We start from the raw sequence: 21,751 nt of genomic DNA on the forward strand, positions 1-21,751 counted from the left end.
ACTGAAGGTCTACACAGGGTTGACGTGCTACTTCACTTTATTTTATGCCACTATTTATCACAGTATGCATTAACATGGCATCTGCAGTGCTATTAGAGCATGAAATAGCATACCTGCAACAACTGCAAAGTATAGTACCAGACATGATAAGCACACAACATGTATATACCATGCTGTAATAAAACATAGACAAAATAATGAGCAGATAGAGGTCATGTCCTGAGTTGATTCTGCATTAAATAAGGATTCTTTAGCGAGGGAATAGTCAATTTTCAATTGTAATAAATAATGAAACTAATGAAAGTATCTGCACCCTATAATTCATTAAATTAACCTTCATTATCCTACCATCAGCCTTCCATCCAATGGGAAAATGTATTACCCACAGTTTCGATGCCCTTTCTTCACCTATACTGAGTCTCTTCACTTGTGTGTGTTAGGCTGCAACTAACCATAATTTTTACTGTCAAATTATCTTTCGTCTTTGAACAATAATATTTTTTAAGTGTTTTAAAATAAAATGTATGTCTGTACAACGCACTGTTAAATTTGGAATATGATCACTAAAAAACAAAGAAACAGAAGTTTGAAATAAATATGAAATACAATAAACTATAAATAAAAATATAAAAATAAATTGATATAAACTAACAAATCACAGGTGATGTCACCTAATCAGTAAGAAAATAAAAACAGAAACCCCCCCCCAAAAAAAGGTTAAATACCAAATAGAAGAGCAAAGACAAGAAAGGAAAAGATCCACAGACACAGCAAACCAGTTTGGGGACATCTGGCTCTACTCTGTGTGTTTGCTTCATCCAGTGTAACGCGCACTCCGGTGTAAAAAATTAATCAGTCGTTTGGGCCCAGAAAAAGCCGTCTTCCGAAAAAAAATGATTGTAAATGCTATATTACGTAAAGATAAATAGCATCAAATGATAGTATTTTAAATCAACGTCAAGTAAACTTTTAAAAACGCTTTAGATCCCACACTGCACCGCCCAACATTGCTTGACCGAGACACTCCGTATAACATAAACATACGCACCCCTTTTCACATTACGGATATGACGTCAACGCGCTGCTATTCAAACTTCAGGAAACGAAAGCGTTTGGTTAGAAAACGGTCTTGTTCCAAAAAGGAGAGTTTCAGGGGAAATCCTCAGCTTACTTTATCTGTAAGTGTAAAATATTTTGTCTTTTCCTGTAATCTTTTTACTTTATGTTAGTGTTTTGAAATACACAACGATGTAACGTAAATTAATCAATTACTGACAGGTGCGAGGATGTGTTTAACGTTAAGGCTGTCAGTTTTGTCACCGAGATATCTTTTTAACGGATGTTTACTTAAAAATTACATTGAATTACGTCAAAAATTTAGGATACATTACTGTCAAATGCGCGTGCAAATGAATGTAAATACTTAACGTTAAGCTAATTTGTATACTAAGTATACTGAAGTTGTGAACATTGTAGAGACCTTACGTGCATATTTCCATCAATTTACAGTAGTTATTTGTCAAGCAAAAAACACAGGTTAATATGAATATTTAACCCTTTGAAACCTGGACGGACATCACTCTTTTTGTGCTGCTTTCAGACACCTTTTACAAGTGTTTAAACCTTGTGCACATTAGTGTTATTTTTTTCAAAACATGGGGGGAAAGACAATGAGGAAATTACTAAGGAATGTCCCACAAAGTAGATTTTAGAAATTTTATTTTTAAAAAGCTAGAGAAGAAACGTTTGTAGAAAAACATATTTTAAAATTATGTTACAGATTTATCATACATTTTAAGCATTTCTTTTCGAGTCTTTTTTGCCTTGTTTGTTCCTTTATTTTACTTTTTCTTTTTTCATAATTTTCAGATGGTTTTTATGCACTGTTTTCTTATTTCTTGATGATTTTGGGGTCATTTCTTCTTTATGTGCTCATTGCCTTTTTTCCAAGTTTTTGAAAGAAATCAAGAGAATTTTCTCAGGTTTCCAAGAGTTAATAATACATCTGTAGGCCAGCAATTTATGCCTCATTTTGGATGTTTCTGAAGGGTTTAGTGTTTCGAATTTTACCTTCAGTTTGATTATTTATTGCCCAAATGATCTCAGTCAATATAACTCAACATGTATATTCTGGATTTTACACAAAAAAAACATCAGTTTGTGAAATGTCTTGTTTTCCTCTAGAAGATCACGTCCACAACACCCAACAAAGCAGCCATGACATCAAAAGGAGCCAAAGAGACCATCGTCAGCAGGTTGGGTTTCAAATCCAGCAGCTCTGTGTCCAAGTCTGAGGTGGAGCTGGAAAAAGTCAGGAAGGAGAATGCTCACCTCAGGAAAAAGATTGATGAACTGGCCAAACGACACATCAAACCACCAGACTCAGACAAAAGCAAGCTTCTGGAGGTAAAGGAAGTGTTGATTTTGAAAGTGTATTGATAAATTACAGTTTCAGAATTACCTGTTTGTCTCATTCTTAAAATGTCTATATGATATCTTGTGTTGATCATTTCAGAGGATCCTTTCCCTTGAGACGCTACGAGAGAGAAACAATCAGCAGTTGCTTGTTAAAGAGCAGGAACTGGAAACAATGAGACAGCAGCTGACGGCTAGAGGAGGGGAGGTATGTACAAAATCACATCTATGGTAGAACGGCAAAGATATGTCCATCTAGAAGTCCAACGTCAGCATGGACACACAGAAAGACAAGTTTGGACATACTGAGGCAGCAGTTTTTTGGCCCAGGTGGAGGAGCTATTCCTACAGTTGTGTCTTTGAGAGTACTCCTCAACTTGTGAAGATTTGTTGCACTTTTGGCATTGAATTGGAAGCATATGTATGGCTGGCAGCAGACAACTGTCAGAAAGGGGGAGAAAAGAAATCATACTAGATTCCCACTGAGCTGCCATAAAAAGCAGTTGGGGGGGAAATAGCTTCTATCCTATTTTGACAGCAGCTCAGCTAAGTGACGTTTAGACAGGCGGCAAAAACTGCATACTAACACATGGTGCTGTTCACTTGATATTTATAAACCCAACTATCTTTCACTGTTGTGGGTCTGTGTTTGTGGCACTGCCGGAGAAAACAGTGCTGTCTGTTTGAGGTTGTTGCTTATCCTCGTGAAATCTCTTCAATTGTTGCCGAAATCGTTTTCTAATTCAGGCTAGTCAGAATGCCATCAGGGTAAAACTTGGAAATAACACGCTGGTAAATAGAATATCAGCTATTTGTTTTTCCCAGACATCATCGATGTGTAATGTGATTTAATCGCACTTGCCTCTTCCTCATTAACTTTCATCAACAAGAGTGCTAAAACCAGAGCTGCTCGGTGGGCAATGCCAGCACATTGCCAGCCGTGTAATGCCATTTGTGTGAAGCAGATAATTGCTTGGAGAACAGTAAATATCCCCAGAGATCTGCTTCTGCATAAACAAAGGTTTAAAAAAAAAATCCGGTTTACATGGTTGTTGTGGGAGCAAGTCAAGGTGTTGTTTGTTCATGTTGTTGTGTTTTTCAGGTGGTAGCATCACTACAGGCCCAGCTGGAGCAGCGGAGGAAGGAGGCAGAGCAGAGAGACGTGTTGTTCCAGAATTTGTCACAGGAGACAGGGAACCTGAAAAATCAGCTGGCCACTGTGTCTGCCCGCTGCCAGTCGCTGGAAACACAGGCAGTGGTAGGTTTACCAGCTTACAGCTTCTACATAAGTCAAGGGTTTTTTTGTCTAATGCACAGTTAAACCAAGCATTCCTGAAACACAATGTATAAAAGGTGAAAAAAGCAAATTCAAGATTAAAACAAGCTGAATGTCTCTGAGGGGAAATTGCTTTTCAAACAGCATGCCGACACAAATACATACAATACAATATACACAACACAAAATGAGATCCATATCTCCAACACCGACGCCGTGAATCATGGAAAAATGCAACACAATGACATGACAACTGGGGTTGTAATCTGTGGAGAAAAAAAGCAGTAGCATATAAGAAATTAAAATAAGATGAAAGATGAAAAAAAGACGATGAAGAAACAAAAAGAAAATATCAAAACAAATATCATTTGGAGCTGGGTAAAAAATCAGATATTACAATATTTTTAAAACTCCGAAAGAAAACTCCAAGGCACTCTCTTTAAACCTTAAAAACAGACTCTCTGACGAAGGCTTGTATGCCAAAACTCGTAGGAGTGTGTTTTTAAGAGAGTGCCTTGGAGTTTTCTTTCAGATTTTTAATCCTAGTATATCCCCACCCAAAGAGCAGCTCGAACAGACTGACTTTTGAGTCAAGGAAGCACTTTTTTTTCCTTGCATTTTTGATCACAATATTTTTGACCAAATACCTTTATATCGATATCGCAGCAATATGGGAGAGTTGACTATTTCTGCTTTCCAAGTGGCAACCTCCAAGACTGAAAAACCAAATCCAATGCGGAAGTGCCGAAAACTTAATCGAGTGGCCACTTGAGGTTAGACCCCTGTGTTAAAGAGTGCAGCCTAAACAAACATGTTTGCAACCTGATACAAAATCAGCATTAATACAGTATATGAGTCAGATCCGCCCCTCGCTCCTCCACAGCAGCAGACTCTCACCTTTTTCAACTCCTAACTACTTTTATTTTTTGCTATTTCTAACTAGTTAGGACCTCTAACTACTTCTTCAGATTTCTACTACTTCTGATTACAAACCAACTACTTTTGCTGGCATCAAAGTGTTAATGGTGAATGGTGATTAAAGAGCTTATTCAGTATCTTTACTCACTGACGACTAATCCAAAGATATTATAAATCATTGTACTTCAGGAAATTAGTTACAACATATGAAGAAATGGCATAAAAACAGATTATTAGAACTCTCTCATCTGTCCCCATTCTGATATCCTCTAGCCCCAATTTTTATTTTATTGTATTGTTTCCATATTATTTGGGTTCATTCATGGTTGTGACATATTTTTGTACAGTTATAATAATTTTTGAACAAATCAAATTCCATTTCAGTGATTTCATTGAGTCTGATTAACATAAATGTTTATCAAAGGAACAAATAAGCCTATAACTTGATCAAAATTGGTTCAACATTTGCCTCTGGTCAAGTTTTCTTAATGATCATTTTACGTGTTTTAGTCAGTAGCAAGTAGCTTCCCCTAAGAGATATATCATGTTCTTTAGGACAGGTTTGTTGTACTGTATGTTTCAACAGAAAAACTGCAGGTGCTGTTATTTTTCTGTCCACTGGGTGGCATTGTGTGACCTCTGTTTTCCTTCGCCGCTGACATAATCTTCACTGAATTTGTTGCAGTGAGAGCTAAAGGTGCAAGTCATACATGGCATAAAATGACACATTGTGAAAGTAAATACATTTTATTCTATGGTACTCTTCTTTAGCCATCAGTACCTGTACGATGACACACCAGTTGTAAGAGATATAATAACTTTGTTCGAGTGACACTTTGTAGGATTGTATAAATATCATGCACTATAAATATATATTGTATTACTATACCAGTGGTTTACACTGCCTCAGACTGTAGGCTCTATTGCTCTATCAAAAAGCAGCACTGATTTGCAGTGAGCCCTTTGATGCTTTGAGCACAGCAGGCACTCACTACACTCGTACAGAGCGGTCATCAGGATTCTCCTTGGTTTCTGAAGAGGTGGCAAAATCACAAGTAAAAACTCCAGGAATTCGGATGGCTGGAGACTCAGTGATCACATAAATGTGGGCTTTTTTTGGTCCAAAGTGAAGCTCAATTCAAAGTTAATTTAAAAAGTGAAAAAAAAAATCCAGCTAATTTTCCTGATTTTCACCTAGTAGTTCTCCCTCAGTATAATGTCCCCTGATTTTCTTCTATCTTAATCAAACTTCAAGTTCAGTTGGGGTGAAGGAATCAGCCAGCATTAAGCATGTCTTGTTTACTCAGATGAAAACATGCTTTTATGTAGTAATGTTAGCTGTTCCCTTATTAAAACCTTTTATTATAACCAGGAATAGACAGCAAGGCCCAATCATCCAAATAATTAAAACAGTGTTGCCAAAACTGTAGTCCCTGTCATTACATTATTGTTGCAGTCGTGACTAGAGCCTAAAGAATAGGGGGTGTGAAGAAAGAAAAGAGGAGTTTTTACAAGAAAGATACAGATGCAGTTTTTTAAAGTTTCTTGTTTTCGCTCCCCATAAAGGTCACCAAACACTGGAAATACTCTCTTTGAGTGTAAATGCTTTCTTATATTGTTTGCATAATACCTGCTTTGGTTTTCAAGTCTCTACTTTTAGATTCAAGGTTGGAAAGTATTAAAATGCAGACTATGTATACAAATGGATAGGAATACTTGGTTCTTGTAAACATACAGTCCCTTTGATATCGATGCCTTTCAGGTCTCACTGAAACAGGATCTCTGTATCTCTATGTTTTTTTGGTAATGTTCTAGGAAGTTTTCAATCCCTTAGCTTAGCTCCTTTCACATTACTAGAAATAATCTGGCCTACAGACCCTGACCCAACCTTCCTCTAGTTCTTGGAGTAACTCAAGCTGTTAGTTGGCTTAGCTTATCGGGCATACCTTTAAATCCATCTGGAAAAAGTTGACAAGCTCATGGTGCTTGTCTGGAAAGGTGAGAGCTCATCTCACAGAGATTGTTGTTGATGCCTACTGTTGTTAAGGGGGTTGCTTGAGCTTAAGCTTTGGCTGGGATCAGACATGCAGACCTCAAGTCAGGGTGACAGAATTATGAGACGATAGCGGGCCTTCTAGGAATGGATCAAAGGATTGGCTCTAGGGTTTATGCCCTTTGTCATAGGGTCACGACTCTGAAAAGGTAGTGCATAGATGAGTAACTTGCTCCAGTATTTATTTATTTGTTTATTTGCAATATTAACAATTAAGAAGATTTGTCATTCAAATTTGCAAGTAGGGCCATAACAATATTCGGTCCAATATTATTGGTGTAAAGTGAAAACACCGATGCATATAATCACCTTTAAGATACACCTTTATTTTAAAATAACAATGGCATATCTTGTATCACCATTTTTGTCCAAACACCCCTCCTTCCTAAGCATTCAATCAGTGTTAGCAGACTAGCACCAGGCAGATAGTGACTGTGTTTACATGCACAAAATATTCTTTTTTTTTTGCCCTTATTTTGAAAATCCACTATTCCTATGAAGCTTTTTACATGGCCAATGAAAATGAATAGTCCAGTTTATATGCAGCAGTACGTACCTCAATTTAACATGCCCTAATATGTCGGTAATTGCATCACAATACAGAAAAGTGGAACTGTTGGAGCCACCTGTGCCATTTTGCTAAAAGTTTTCCACTGGTGGCAGACTTCTTTCACCATGGGAACACAGCCTTCCTCTTTCATTCCTTCAACCAGCCTGTTAAAAACGTTCACTGTTGGGATATTTGAGGATATCCAATACCTGTTGATATCCAAGTCTTTCATAATGTTTAAAATAGAAGTGTTTCTCTCTCTGACCAGAAATGTGTGCTTTTCTTTTTAGCATGCATCTCTACTGCAGCCTTGCAAACTGTTTGTTAGTTGTTTTGTGTACAACGTACAGAGCTGACTGCAAATAGGCAAGAGCCTGTGTGTCGCACACGGCTATAAAAACCCAATGTGAAATGCATATTCTAAAATCACTGTATACATGCCCAAATAATGCTCCTGAAAACTGAATAGTATTGGCATATCCTACCTGTCTTCATCTGAAAATGCTTAAATAAGTACCCTTGGACAAGATACTGAGCCTCAAATTGCCCTGATGATTGTACTAACTGAGTAGCAGGTTGCACCTTGTATTGAAGCCTTGGCCACTAATGTGTGAATGTGTGTGTGAATGGGTGAATTTGGCATGTAGTGTCAAAGGGCGTTGAGTGATCGAGAAAAAAATGCTATACAGGTGCAACTCCATTTACCATCCATTTATCATAATTGTATTGTTATGACACTTAAGATTTTTCATCCCTCCCCCTACAAGTGATTTTTCTAACAAGCATACTTTTTGTAGAGTCTGTAAAAAGTTTGCTTTGAAAACTGATGGCACATATAATAACATCATGAACAAAAGAAGGGGGTCCAGCATTTTCTTTTAGAACAACTTTATTTGTCTGGGCTTGGTGTCAAACAAGTCCCACAGTGTATTGCTGTAGAATATTGGAACAAAAAGCCTTCAGTTTTGTCTGTAATTTTATTTGAACTTAAATTGCTTTTAAAGGCACCTCCATGCCAGCACTACGTCCAGAATAACTAGCAGCAAAGACACAGTAGCAAACAGCAGTGCACTGTTTTTTGGTGCATAACACATGGAGTTTTAATTATTCTGACTTGTTAATTCAAGCCAGTCTAAAGTAAACCAGCATAAATTTGAGTTTATTATGTGACAGACAGACCAGATAGAAGTTGTGAAGCCAATACTGTGTATATCCAACCTTGTGTTTTTCCAAAATGTGTTTTTCTCTCCTCAGAATGGACAGGTACCTCCTGCGGACTTGGCATTGGTACAAGATCAACTGAGAGATGTGAGTGCAGTCAATGATTTACTGTGTGTGTTTGTACGTGCCTGTTTGTAATTTCACTATGTGCTTTCTCACTATTGAAAAAAAATGCTTTTGTACAATAGCTTTGTAACTGAAATATCTTGCCTATCAGCTGTATATTTGAAGTATTTCATTCCATTACTGTGTTCAGGGCCAGGGGAATGAAATGATTCAGTTCATCATTCAATGTCTAGGACCCACTTTTATGTCAATATCAATAGATACTATCAACAAAGGGCACACTGGGAATTCGTTTTTTTAATGGAAGAAAACATTTTGATTATTTTATGAGTAAAAGCCAGCTAAGCCAAGAAAGGCTATACACTTATAAGATTTAATGAAAATCCCCTTGACACTAAACCAAACACCTGTCCCTGACATCTGCAAGGAAAATACAGACATGTTTTTTTTCTGTATACCCTTGAATTGAGCAACTCTCATGTTGAAATGTACAGACTATAGTGTGTCAGTGTCTGTGTTTGATCGTTTCATCACCAGGCTCTGGAGAAGAACCAGCAGTGGTTGACATACGACCAGCAGAGAGAGGCCTACGTCCAGTCCGTCCTGGCCCGCACATTGGAGCTGGAGCAGCAGTTGGCCGAGGCGAAGCAGCAACAAACCAAACAAGAGGCCACTTCAGATGGTGTGGAAATGAATTAGCTACTTCTCACATCCTCAGCTTATTCACTACATTTGCATGCTAAGTACATGAAATATTAAAGTAATTAAAATGATCCTAAACACTTAATTTTGTGCTCTGGTATAGACAGCATGGAACACAGAAAGGGGGAATTATGCAGTTTTTTTTTAGTCACGACATTTAACATTACAGAGCTTTTTTTTTTATAAATCTTCAACATAAAAGATGCTTAATACCAAGTTTTCTAGATTTTGATTGCAAGGAATATCTTAGATCATACACTTCTTATTGCAGCTCCTGCCAAATCAGCAGGTCCAGAGAAGGACGTCCATCTAAAGAGCCACTATGACCAGTTGCTGTCGGGGTTACAGAAAGACATGGAGAGGCAAAAAGATCAGCTTACCAAAAGCCAACAAGAGCTCAGTGGGCAGAGGGAACAGGTAAATGCGTTAGAATCTCATTCACTTTTTATTTTTGTGGCTTGTGCTGCAGTCTCTCCATAAACCTATGTGCAAATGCACTGACATTCAGTCCATTCAACAGTTTGAGCGCTGTATCTGCCTGTAATAGCACCAACCCCATCAAATTTCTTTTTCTTGGATTCAGGCATCTTTATAATTAATTTGCTTTTCTGCGGCTCTGCAGACGTTGAGAGCTCAGGCCGAGCTGCATTCTCAGAAGGAGCAGGTCACCAGGCTGCAGGAGGAGATTTCAGCACTGCAGAGGAGATATGAGGACAAGTGCAGCGATCTGACATCTTTACTGAGGAAGTACGAGGAGAAGACCAAAGAGACAGAGGACATAAAGATGCAGCTGCAGGCAGAGCGACTCAGCAACAGGTAAAGGAAGTCAGCTGTTGTAGAAATCATTAACTCTGCATCACAGTTTAACTTTAAATTACATCTGTGTAGTCTAAAGAAACAAAATAAGCCTATGATTAGAAAATGTGAATTGACATTTACCTTAAAATACCACTTCTGAATGTCTATATTACATTGATAAATTCTCAGATAGTCTATATGAACTTTTTATAGAATGTCTGCGCCAAAAAAATGCCCTAAAGATATTATATGTTAACATTAATTTCCACTTTCACCGACTTAAATCTTTTAACCACCAAAATCAGTCCTGATCATAACTACCAAATATTAGTTCATTTTCAGAATTTAAAGCCCTTAAACCTATGTTTTGATATGAAAAATAACCATAAAAATAAATGAGTTTCCATATGCTGGATGTAAAGGGGGATTGTTTTTTGGTTTTTTTTTAAATTGCAGTCTGAGATGATTATGATTAGTAACCACATTGGTTTTAATTTTTTTGTGCCATATTCGATTTTAATAAATATAACCTGATAAGGGTTTTGAACAAGTATTTTAAGTACTATTTAAGTAAACAGCATTATTCTTAACATTTATATGGATTACATAAACACTGCATTCAGGCATGAAGTGTGTGAGGAGAGAAAGGTGTCGTCTGAGCGGTCAGACAGAATGAGAATGGAACTGGAAAATATGGACATCAGACTGGAGGAGGAGAGGAAGAGATCTGCTGAGCTTCTGCTGCAGGTAACACATTCACTGTGGACAGAAAATTTAAAAAAAAATATCATCCCAGGTTTATTTGGACGGAGAGGGGTTTAAATGTGGCATTTTAGTTTAATGATAATATGGCATTTACAGGTGAATATGCTGCAGAAGTCTCTTCTGAGCCAACATGAAGAACAGAGGAGAATCGCAGCTCTGGAGCAACAGGTAAATTAAAGAAAAATACTCCAACAGTTCACAAAAATCTGTATGAAACAATGAGGTTAGCAATTACTGACCATACAGTTTGAACATTCATCCAGTTATGAGTAGAAAACCCATCAGCTCAGGCCTTATGTAGTATGTAGCACATAGAGATGTAACTATTTATATTTATATAAATCCATACTGATCCCACTTATGCAATTCAAGTACAATGAGTTCTTGGCTCTCTCCTCCTCATATTTTTTCTCTCTCCTAAGATCCAACTCTCTGCCAAGGACTTTGAGAATGAAAAGATTGATCGTCAGAGCATGCAGCACCAGTTACATAAGGTGCTGAAGGAGCTTCGCAAAGCCCGGGATCAGATTGCTAAACTGGAGTCTGCTGTGAGTTTCACTGGATATCAAAACCATATGTTCCTTGTTGAGTCTTTCTGAAGTACAGCTTCAGTCTAATACGTTTGTTAGAAAGGTGCATGTGAAAAAAAAATGTAATAGTATTTTTATTGCAATTCAATATAAAATGCTTCAAGTATTATTCTGCCCTCATGAAATTTGAACACTTTTTTTCATATATCAGTTTGTAGCAAAGCATGTGCTAAATGAATGCAATGTTTTGCGTTTCAGAAACAGCCCAACACCCGTTTCTCAGAGCCCAGCTCCTACAACAACTTTGAGTTTGAGCGTCTCACTATCAGTGACCCTCATGGTCCTACCTCTCCCTCCAAAGTCACCAACCTCCTGGATGAGAGTTTCCTAGAGTGCCCAAAGTGTCGGGCCCACTATCCCACCAGCCGCCACAGGGAGCTCCTGGCACACATTGACTTCTGCCTTGCCTGAGCTGGAGGAGAGGTAAGATCAGTTCCCAGCTTGAGCGTCAGGACCCATCCGCACCCAAACAGCAAGATAGCAACAAGACTGCAAAGCTACTGTATAAACAAGGCAAGCTTTTTTTTCTCTCCATACCTAGAAAATGTTTCAAATAAAAAGGGAAAAAACTCACTGTTTGATCAACCTGGTCATACTGACCGTGCAGTCTGAGACAATGGGTATCAAGCAGACATTGCATCCTTTTAATGGGCCACAAGCCGTTAAGTTTGGGACTAGATCATAAGATCCATTAAGGAAACTTGCAGCATATTTTAAACATTTGTCATACACTGATTCCACAAACACTCCTGTGAGGAACAAACGTTGGTAAAATTTAGTTTAAAACTCAACTGAAACTTTCATCATTGCCCACTCATTCTTTGTTCTACTTTGCAAAAGCCCAACCCAAACCCCAAAATGTCTAGATTGTTTTGGCATTAGTTGAGATATTGGAGATATTGGCCATAAAGACGTCTGTCTTCTCTTGAATTTAATGGAACAAGGTGGCATCTGGCTTGCAACGTTCAAAGCGCCAAAAGATACATTTAAAAAACTCAATAGCAATATCTATCACTAGAAATCATGACTCGGTTACTCCAGATAATCCAGACCTTGCTGTACGCAGTTATATGTAGGAGCGATTTTCTGTCTACGGAACTACACCCACTAGAAACTGCAGCTGGCTCAGCTATGTGATCTGCCGAATAGCTCCATGACTAGTCCATTTAACTTAAATGTCAGCCCAGCGTAAGCCCGATGAAAATGCTAAGTTAGAATTTTGAATACCTAGATGAAATACTAGGGTAAAAGAGAGGTGGTTGGGATTATGGTATGGGTAATGGGAATGGTAGCATCTTGTTATATAGAATAATACATTTGGCCTAATATGTTTTCACAAAAGTGTCAAGTTGCAGCACGGTTCAGATAACCATCGGGATGGTGGGTTTGTACTGGTAGTGGCCGTGGTTTGTAGGGCCATGTTGTGCGCACTTAAAACAGTCTGTCCACCGCTATAATTGTCTCCAAAAGGAAGCTTGCATCTACTGCTGGCGTGCATTCCTGAGTCAGCTAACATTACAGCTCAGCCGAGGTAGACGCTGTTAATGTTTACATGCTGCCCTGTCATAAGCACAAGCCTCTCCATGAGTAGATGCACACATCCTTCTGTAGAAAGAAAATACAAACGTATATGTGTTCCAAGTATGATGGTGGGTGCATTTCCCGCAAGATGTGTTTATTACATCACTGCAATAATCTTTTTGTCTTCACTCCAAGAGATATTCAAATGGTTGTTTTGTCTCAGTGTGAGTTGAAATCAGAACAGCTGGAATACTTTTGTTATTAGGAAATACATTTAAAATACAAATAAAGTTTTTTATGTAAATGGGAATCAAGGGACATTCTTAAAATGCTGCATATTTTATCACATTAAAACTATTCAAAAATCTTTTTGCTAATTGAGTGACAGTCAGTTTAAAAAAAAAAATGTACGGCAGTTCTTTTTGACTTTAGGATACCACCAGGCCAAAGACTGATCTGATCATATACCAACATATGTTTGTTTTTGGGGTCTTCCTGCTTCGTTTTTTTAAGTATATTTGTTTTTCTTCATCTAAAGCTCTTATTGAATTTATTTTGTGCGTGTTTGATGGAGTTATTTATTCTTGGGTTTTATTTTATATAAGTGAGCTACTGACCTTTTAGATAATGAAAGCTTTTATTTTCCCTATAGTAAATATATGCCGTGATAACTATGTTTTAATGTACAATGTTCTGCATATATTATGGGCTTTTTTGCATCAGTATGGGATGTATCTTATTATTTTAAAGTTTACAAATCTGTCAAATACTGATCAAGCAGCTGAGAACATACCGTCCTTCCACTCCTAGATTCAGTACAGTCGGTACCTTTGGTTTTTTGGGGTGACATTTTCCTCAGAATGTGTGATATTCGAGGTATATTTTTTATTGTTCTGAAGAAAGAAATTACCCCTAAACAGCAAAGGTTACTTGCTTTTTTACAGTGTTGAGGTAAAGAACAAAATAATAGAGACATTCTGTACATATGAAAGCTGTTTTTGTGTTCTTGAATAAATTCAGTCATAATTGTGGACAAAAATGATCTGCCATGTGAACTTTTCAAATTCCTAGTTCCATCACAGAACATAGCAGGGTTGCAGTATGTTGCAGACAGTTGGACAGTCCTTTCTGAAGCGAATGTGAATGGGACTGTAACCAAAATCTTTCTCCAACCCTAGCTACATAGTTTGATATGTCTAAATTTACTAGATCAGAGAGGGTTAGATGGTGACACAGCGTCAGGTTTCTCTGTATATTCTTCACTGCTCAAGTGAAGCTCACGTCCACCTCCACCTTCACTTTTTCAAGCCTGTGAGGCTGGAATGAGATTGCATGAGTTAATTCCTTGCACTAAACTATTTAAGGCAGGGGATTAGTAAATGTCCTCTTGGTAGGGGAAATGGGGTTAAGTTGCCTTTATTCCTGCCACCTTGGCAATGTGACCAGATAGACTTAAGACAGACTGACAGACACTGCTACACTGTCATGTTTTAGATCAATGTGTTGTTTTCAGGCTGTATTTCTTCAAAATATAGTCCGATGATCACATTGTTTTGCTCAATTTTCGTCCACTTTGCCGTTGTTTTTATAGTCATCTTTTTTTTATTCTAATCATGTGCTCCAAAGCTGTTTTGCCATGCACTGTACTGTACAAAAGTGTGCAATAAAGATGCGAATCTCCCTCCAACACAACAGTCTAGGAATGTTGGAATGTGTATGTGTTTTTCACCTTCCACATGGCATAGAAAATATCAGGCTTTCTTCATTTATTACAGGTATGTTTAAGGCCATAGCCTGTACAAATAATAGGGTTGGTATTGACTCAGAATTATGCTAGTCAAATTTGATTTTGCTCTAATGAAGGGTCATAAATGTGCAACCTTTTGATGTCAAACAAAAGCCATATTATCATATTGTCTTTGTCATATTAAATAGCTGTGTGCTGAAAAGACACCAATTCTAAGCAGAAGGTCTCTCCTCTCTCCTCATCCGTGCCGCTGCCTGCATGTTCGCAGCTCTCTGTTCCAAAGATTAGCATGAAAGTCAAGAGTACTTTTCATGGATGTTGAATTTAGCTGTAGAGACCAAAACTGGTTTTGTACCAGGGTGTGATCATGTATATTTCTGCTGTTGGGCATTTCAACATGGAGATCTATGGGAATTTACTGTGCCTAGAGTGGCCATTCGCTGAGTTGTAATTTTTTGTACTTCAGCATTGGCCTAATTTTTCACCCTTGGAGGTTGCTGCTTGGTTTGGGCCCTAAAAATTATGAAATCGATGATATATGATAGCAACCTCAACAAATATGTGTAAAATGTTCATATTTCTTATGTTTTATATAGCTTAAACAGCCTGGGCTCAAATTGACCAAAGGGCATTGAAAAAATGTCATCATGTTAATATTATGTTTACCCAGTTGTCACCATTACCTTATGAAAAGTCAATAAATCTAAAGCCAAAAAAGTCAAAGTTTAAGCAGTTATTTAGAATTGTTAAACACTGAATGGGGTCACATTGAGCCTAAGGAAAAGAGGAGGAGTATTTATATAGAAAACATCTTGTAAATCTTTATAATCCCTTGTGACCCATTAGATTCTGTGGTGCTAAAGGATCAGCTATGAAAGAAACAGCCCACAGCCACACTATCGGCCCTGTGAGGCTGATAAGCACAGTGGTGCTTTAAACTAAATGCTCATGTCAGCATGCTAACATGCCGTTGTTTAGCAGGTAAACCACAAATGTCAACCTCATGGTAGCATGAGAGGCAAACTCAGGGGATCACAAAAGTCATCAGGACACATAATCTGGGAACTTCCAGTAGATGTCAAGAAATTTTATTGTATAATTGAAAACTTGGACCTGCTAATGGCACCAGATGAAAATCAGAGACAGTTTTATATATTCAAAGGAATAATGTGTGGGATTTTGAGCCATCTATCGGTGAGGTTGCAGAACTGAAAAATCTCCCATGTGCCAAGCGTGTAGGAGAACTATGGTGACCAATGCGAAAACACACACAGTCAGTGTGTTGTTGGTCCTTTCTGGACGACTATTGAAACAACATGGCGGGCTTTTTGCAGATAATAGTATATATGACTCATTCTAAGGTGAAGAAAACACAATTCTTATTTTTCGGGTGATTATAAACTAACTAAAACATAGCAATTAATATTATGTACCATTTCTAGAAGTGGATGCCCCTAAATCCTACACATAGGACCTTTAAACACCACCCAAAACACACTAAAAAAAGTTTTTTTGAAATTTAAGTTAGACTTGATAATGTACGAACTGTATCGTATGTGATGTCTACAATATATAGTTCATAAATTGTTTTTAAAAAATATGTTAAAATTGTGTTATGTGAAAACAGAAATTGTGCACCTAACAATTAGGTGCTTAGTTAAAGTATAGGGAGCTGTTGCGAGAAACTAATTTCATACATTTGCTTTTGTCTGATGAAGTTCATCTGCACAATGTCAAAAGATCAGAATAAACCGCACAAAATTCTATATATACTTGGATTTTGATTGACTGAATCCAACAGCCAGCAACATGAATTCATTATGTGCAATCCCATAATACGGATAAATATTTCAAGGCAATCAAAAATTTACAGAGCCTACACGGTATGAATGTTTTATTTCAAAAACTGGATCAAAAAGTATACATCATACAATCAAGTAAAATCCAAACTACTATGCTTGTATAGCACATGACTTAATATGTTTGTATTGGTTTATTAACAATATCTACTTTTATGCTACAAGATACTTTATGTCCTTCAGTGTAAAAGCAAAGTCAGTGACTTGTTAACCTGGTTTTGTAGTGAACATGGCGTTAACGCTCCAGAGCTGCAGTAATGTTTAGAGTTCAGCTGCACTCATAAGAGATTTTCACAGCTGATTATTTATCACATTGGAACGAAAAGCTCCAAAAGTTGTTTTTCAGTGATATGATATGTCTAGTTTGCCACTGGAACCAGGGGGGTAGTTCCACTGGTTTCCATGCAGAAGGTAAACTACACTTAAGTTCCTGTACAACAAAAAGAACAACAACAAAAAACCCCAACAAAAAAAACAAGACATGACAGATTTTGGGGATAGGACTTGATATTAAAAAGTCCAGAATCTTTTTCTTACTAATAGGGACATTTTGGGAAAGTGAAAAGAAACCAGCCCCAACAGTTGTCTTCCCTCTGTTTACAGCATGTGAACGTGTCAGCTTATAGTTCGCCATTTTAGTTTGATGTTGAAGAGGTATGGGCTGCTTTCTCTCTTAAGCAGAGGAGGAGAAGGTGCTTCACATAGAGGTTTGCTGAACGTCAAAAGGTGAGGCGTTTTCGCAGAACCCTGTAGTGGAGAGAAGATAAACATTTTGCTTACCACAAAAGAAATCACAAAGGTAATCATCTCACTGTTATAAAAAAAAAAACATAACACAGTATACAGCATTTTAATGTTATGAAAATATATGGTTTCTGAAATTATTGATAACAATTGAGCACTTAGTTGAACTTACCATTGTGTTGAACGCGTCTGTATTTCCCCAGGAGGCAGACTTGGGCCTTCTTATGGGTGACAATGGGCTGATCCTCTGGCCTAAGACCGGTCGAGTGACGAGAGAAAACAAAGGAGTAGCTATCCAGGCAAGTGCCGTCTGAGTCTACTGTTCTGCAGGAGTAGTGGATGGCGTAGTTTTCGTAGTCGGTGTCGATCACCCAATGATCATCATCTGAGAGTGGGTAGGGGAGGAGAGAAGGGAAGATGTAAGGGGGAGAGAGGATTATTATTTTTACCAAACCCTTTTACAATTTGCACACTGTTTTTTTAAACTTGCCTGGTAAGTGTTAGGCCAAAGAAAGTATGCTACAGATGACAGTGGAATTTGTCTTTCCATCTCACAACTACCTCATGTCTTGAAGTTTTCTATATGGCAGCTTTTTTGTTTTTTTTGTTTGATAAATGCTACTGTTTCGGTTAAAGGCAAGGGAGGAGCCAAATGTTATTAAGCATCAGGGCTCAGACAAGCAGCAACCTCTGGGGCTGAAAAATGCAGTTTAAAACTGCAGTTCCTTGAGTGGCTACTTGAGGCTGTCTAAAAAAAAAGCGAGTCAATCCCCATAGACCCCCATGTTAAAATGCCCAACTTTACAGCAGAAATAAACATGTTTACAGCCTGATACAAAGCGCGGTTTTGGTCTCTATCGCTAATTTCCCCACTTCTCGCACGTACAGAAGTACACAAGTATTTTTAACTAACTCACACATTACCCCATCATCACTGACGGGTGTTTGAAACTCTAGACTTTATACTTAGAAGATTTAATTATCTCTCTTTAACATTGATTGTTCTGTTTTTAAAGTGGACTTCAGCACTAAGTCCAACATTTATACAAACATAGTCAGTGGGAGATAAAAGAGTCCCCCGACAGCTTAATCAAGTCAACAGCTGATGCAATCATATGGATGATGCCGGGAAGCATACCCACCTTCTGAAATATTTGATTGGTAAATAAGAACAGAGAAATGACTGAATCCAGGTTTTTTTCACACAAAATAATTGGGTTCAGATCATGCAAGTGAAAACATTTATGACGTTAAAGTTTGTGCCTATCTGTGTGTATATTCTAGAGTGTGACAAAGATATGCAATGTATAGCAAAGCTTGTTCCAGATGGTCCTCTCTGCTTTGCTAGCAGTTTCTTTTTAAAGATTAAGAAAGCCTCAGCCTAATTTTCTCTTTAAAGTGGACTTGAGCATTCAGTCCACCATTTGCAAACTTGGAGATAAAAGAATACATTGATGGCATGATCAAGTCAACAGCTGATGATAAAGTTGGGTTGTATGGGGAACTGCTACTGCAGCTGACACAGAAAATGTAAGTTCACATAAAAATCCATCATTCTGGGTTAGCACTGGGATTATGGATATATTTTAGAGATAGCGGTGGCTAGCAGTTAGTCATAAGATAATGTCAGAGTTACTCTCAGTGACATTTGGATCTCTTTCTGGAAAGCATTGGTTTAATTCATTCTCCAAGGTCAGGGTCACAGAGAACCACACACTGCTCAGAGGGTCAATATTTATGATTCCCAACAGACCTCGAAACCTTATACTAATAAGGTGCCAGATCATACATAGCTGCCTTGATTTTGTCACCAAATCCCAATTTAAGTTTGGTCCTATTAGCATTCTGGTGTAAATATTCAACAACTTACTTCCAGTCTGCAGGTAGGATGCAATTCCCCAGTAATGCATTCTGAACTTGGCAGGGTCAGGGGTTTCCTCAAAGGTGGCAAACATGTCAGCACACATTTCCCAATTGCTGGAGGCCAAAAAAGAGATGAGAACATTATGAAAAATGTGAGAGAAAATGGAGGAGAAAAGGAGGAGAGAAAGGCAGCCAAAGACACATTTATTTGTGTTGCACTTTTTGCACCCAAAGGCAACCAGAAGTGCTTTACAGATTACACGGGTAAAAGCACAAGAAACAAATAAGAACAATAAAAGCAAGCAAGCAAGCAAAGGAACATGGAATAAAAACCAATACATCAAGCAAGAGACACAGAATACAAATAATAAAACAAACTAACAAATTTGATTTAAAAGAAAATTAGTTAAAAGCATGCTGATTTAAGCTCACAGAATGTAGCAGGTTGCACAAATTTGAAGCTCAAGTCGGGGAAAGGTGAGTCTTTACAGTAAAGAACTGAACTCACTTGAGGATGATGACTCTGCCCTTAGCAGTGGCGGTCATTTTGCCGTCCTCCTCGATAGTAAACTGAGCCACAACGTTGTCAAGTAAGAACAAACCCTCTGGGTCCTTCTTTGCTACGGCGTACCATGTCCCTGCATACTATGACACAGAAATCCAATGTTTGAGTCCACTTTACCCCTCAGTGTTTCTCATTCAAAGTAAAAGGACAAAATATGAGGATTACACAAAAACCCTTTAGGAAAACTCTTAAGATAAATCAACACAGTAAATATGATCTCTTAGCACTTCCAACTTACCCTTGTCTTGTCAAAGTTCTGCATGACCTGGATGTTGGCCACCTGGCAGTCCTGTGCCCAGGACACAGCCAGCAGACAGAGGGCTACAACGTACCGCAGCATTCTACCTCAGGAAGGAATAAAGGCAGAAAGAAGTGGTCAGCATGGACACTTTTAGAGAGGGAGAGGTGAGACAGAGGGCAGATAAAAATACAGTTACATTCAAGTCCTGAAGTAAAGAAGTGTAAGAGAATTCCATAAAATATTTGCCTATGTGCTACAAAAAAACAACAAAAAAACACTTTTGCCAAAGCACTTACGTTCACTTTAAATGTTCAGTTCAAAGTGTAAATTCTAAAAAAAAACAAGTCCATTGTCAATGCATACCTGTTCAAGTGAAGAGCTCACAGAGATCCTCTGATCCTCTGGTAAAGTTGGGGCCTTATAAACAGTTGGCTGCTGTTGCATAATGACTTCTGGAGATGTGACCCTCCCCTGCTCTCCCCACAGCTAGCCTGCCTTTCATTGGATAAACATTTACATAACTGCAGCCCCTGTCCTATTGATTTGTGTGTTCTGCACGTTTGGCTCAACACCCCTCTCTGCCCCCCCCCCCAAAAAAATGTGTTTCCCGTCAGAACTCTACTGAGGTTTTCTTGGTCTTGTGAAAGAAACTGCTTGCAAAGCCAACAGGACCATCTGGAACAAGCTGTGCAATGCATGTCACACATTTGTCACACTCCAAAAGTGTACACACAGATAGCTACACTTAAGCATCATAAATCTAACTGAAATGTTTTTGCGTGCATGGACTGAACCTTCTTTTTTGGTGAGAACAACAAGATTCAGCCATTTGTCCTTTTTTAATTTACCATCAAATGTGTCTGTAGGTACGCAGGCTTCCCAGCAGCATCCATATGATTGCATCAGCTGTTGACTTGATGATGCTGTCAGGGGATTCTTTTAGCTGACTGTGATTGTGTTTGTAGAAGTGGTGGACAGAGTGCTGAAGTCCACTGCAAAAAGAATATAATCAATGTGAAAGACAGATAATCACCTCTTCTCCAAGAGCAAAGTCTGTAGTCAGCAGGGGCGTAGCACTAAATTCTGGGTACTATGTATAAGCACTCTGTGGGCCCCCTGCTTCTCCTCTCTTGATCCATCCTCTTTGACACATTGTTTGACTTATTTTGTAATAGTCAGTTTACTTTCATTGCCTTTCTCTTTATTATTTTTAGGTATGGAAATAGCGACGTGATAAAGGTCCATATGGGTGCTATGGGTACCCGTACATCTCCCCTTTACAGAAATGCCCACTTTATGATAGTGGCATGCAGTTTTTTTGCTGTCCTTTGATTCCTAATCAATAAAATCTGGTAAGAATAGCTTTATCCTGTCAATATGGACTTTTTTGAAATGGAAAATGATGGAATTGAAAACACATGATCAAAGAAAAATACAGTTAATTGCAATTAAATATAGAAATGATGCAATTAATCCCAATTTTACATATGAAGTGTTTTACAGCCAAATTTCTTTTCTTTTTTGGAACCCTTATTTTTCTTTTTGGGAGAAATACATGACAATGTATGTTGGTGCTTCAGCAGCATAAGCAGTCACATATGGCTCCAGCTGTATTTGGAGATGAATACTAGAGCAAGGGTGGACTGAACTATGGACTGTCAGGGGTTAAGTTGTGGCACTAATTACTTGGAAATAAAAAAAATGCAAAGAAAATCAAACTTTTTATCCCCACTACAACGCTCCTGCCAGTCAATGATGGGATTAAGTGTTAGTTAAATATGCTTGTGAAATTCTGTACGTGTCTACAATTGGGCAAGTCCAAAACAGCTCAGCAAACTAAAGCTAATGGCTCCCATA

General features: G+C 38.1%; 2 protein-coding genes across 3 annotated transcripts; one reads left to right on the forward strand and one right to left on the reverse strand.

Moving 5' to 3' along the window:
• The first annotated feature begins 1,062 nt into the window (after positions 1 to 1,062).
• Positions 1,063 to 14,567, forward strand: cep55l (centrosomal protein 55 like). 2 transcript variants are annotated; one of them, XM_088069878.1, is made up of 12 exons: positions 1,063 to 1,178; positions 2,185 to 2,406; positions 2,516 to 2,623; positions 3,518 to 3,673; positions 8,467 to 8,520; positions 9,037 to 9,181; positions 9,473 to 9,618; positions 9,824 to 10,017; positions 10,623 to 10,746; positions 10,861 to 10,932; positions 11,187 to 11,312; positions 11,553 to 14,567. In XM_088069878.1, the coding sequence occupies exons 1-12, from the start codon at positions 1,068 to 1,070 to the stop codon at positions 11,763 to 11,765; spliced, it is 1,671 nt and encodes a 556-aa protein (XP_087926004.1). In that variant the 5' UTR covers positions 1,063 to 1,067; the 3' UTR covers positions 11,766 to 14,567. The 2 variants fall into 2 exon arrangements, with proteins under 2 accessions (XP_087926004.1, XP_087926005.1); XM_088069879.1 differs by having other exon boundaries at positions 1,068 to 1,178; positions 2,188 to 2,406.
• Positions 14,568 to 16,501: 1,934 nt separating this feature from the next.
• Positions 16,502 to 20,303, reverse strand: rbp4 (retinol binding protein 4, plasma). The gene is made up of 6 exons (XM_042507500.2): positions 20,258 to 20,303; positions 19,892 to 19,994; positions 19,597 to 19,733; positions 19,096 to 19,202; positions 17,398 to 17,610; positions 16,502 to 17,228 (listed from the first exon to the last, which is right to left on the reverse strand). The coding sequence occupies exons 2-6, from the start codon at positions 19,991 to 19,993 to the stop codon at positions 17,179 to 17,181; spliced, it is 609 nt and encodes a 202-aa protein (XP_042363434.2). The 5' UTR covers position 19,994; positions 20,258 to 20,303; the 3' UTR covers positions 16,502 to 17,178.
• Positions 20,304 to 21,751: the final 1,448 nt, after the last annotated feature.

Source organism: Plectropomus leopardus, chromosome 19 (assembly GCF_026936395.1).
Source record: "Plectropomus leopardus strain MGB_pleo_1.0 chromosome 19, ASM2693639v1, whole genome shotgun sequence".
In the NCBI taxonomy this organism is placed as follows: domain Eukaryota; kingdom Metazoa; phylum Chordata; class Actinopteri; order Perciformes; family Serranidae; genus Plectropomus; species Plectropomus leopardus.

What these genes read in the sequence shown, in the direction of transcription:
- rbp4 (XM_042507500.2), bottom strand. Translation starts at nt 19,993, where the DNA reads ATGCTGCGGTACGTTGTAGCCCTCTGTCTGCTGGCTGTGTCCTGGGCA. An exon ending in AGAACTTTGACAAGACAAGG is followed by an intron (nt 19,734 to 19,891) that starts GTAAGTTGGAAG and finishes TCTGTGTCATAG; the next exon opens with TATGCAGGGACATGGTACGC. An exon ending in CAGACGCGTTCAACACAATG is followed by an intron (nt 17,229 to 17,397) that starts GTAAGTTCAACT and finishes TCTCCACTACAG; the next exon opens with GGTTCTGCGAAAACGCCTCA.
- cep55l (XM_088069878.1), top strand. Translation starts at nt 1,068, where the DNA reads ATGACGTCAACGCGCTGCTATTCAAACTTCAGGAAACGAAAGCGTTTG. An exon ending in ACAAAAGCAAGCTTCTGGAG is followed by an intron (nt 2,407 to 2,515) that starts GTAAAGGAAGTG and finishes TGATCATTTCAG; the next exon opens with AGGATCCTTTCCCTTGAGAC. An exon ending in TGACGGCTAGAGGAGGGGAG is followed by an intron (nt 2,624 to 3,517) that starts GTATGTACAAAA and finishes TGTGTTTTTCAG; the next exon opens with GTGGTAGCATCACTACAGGC.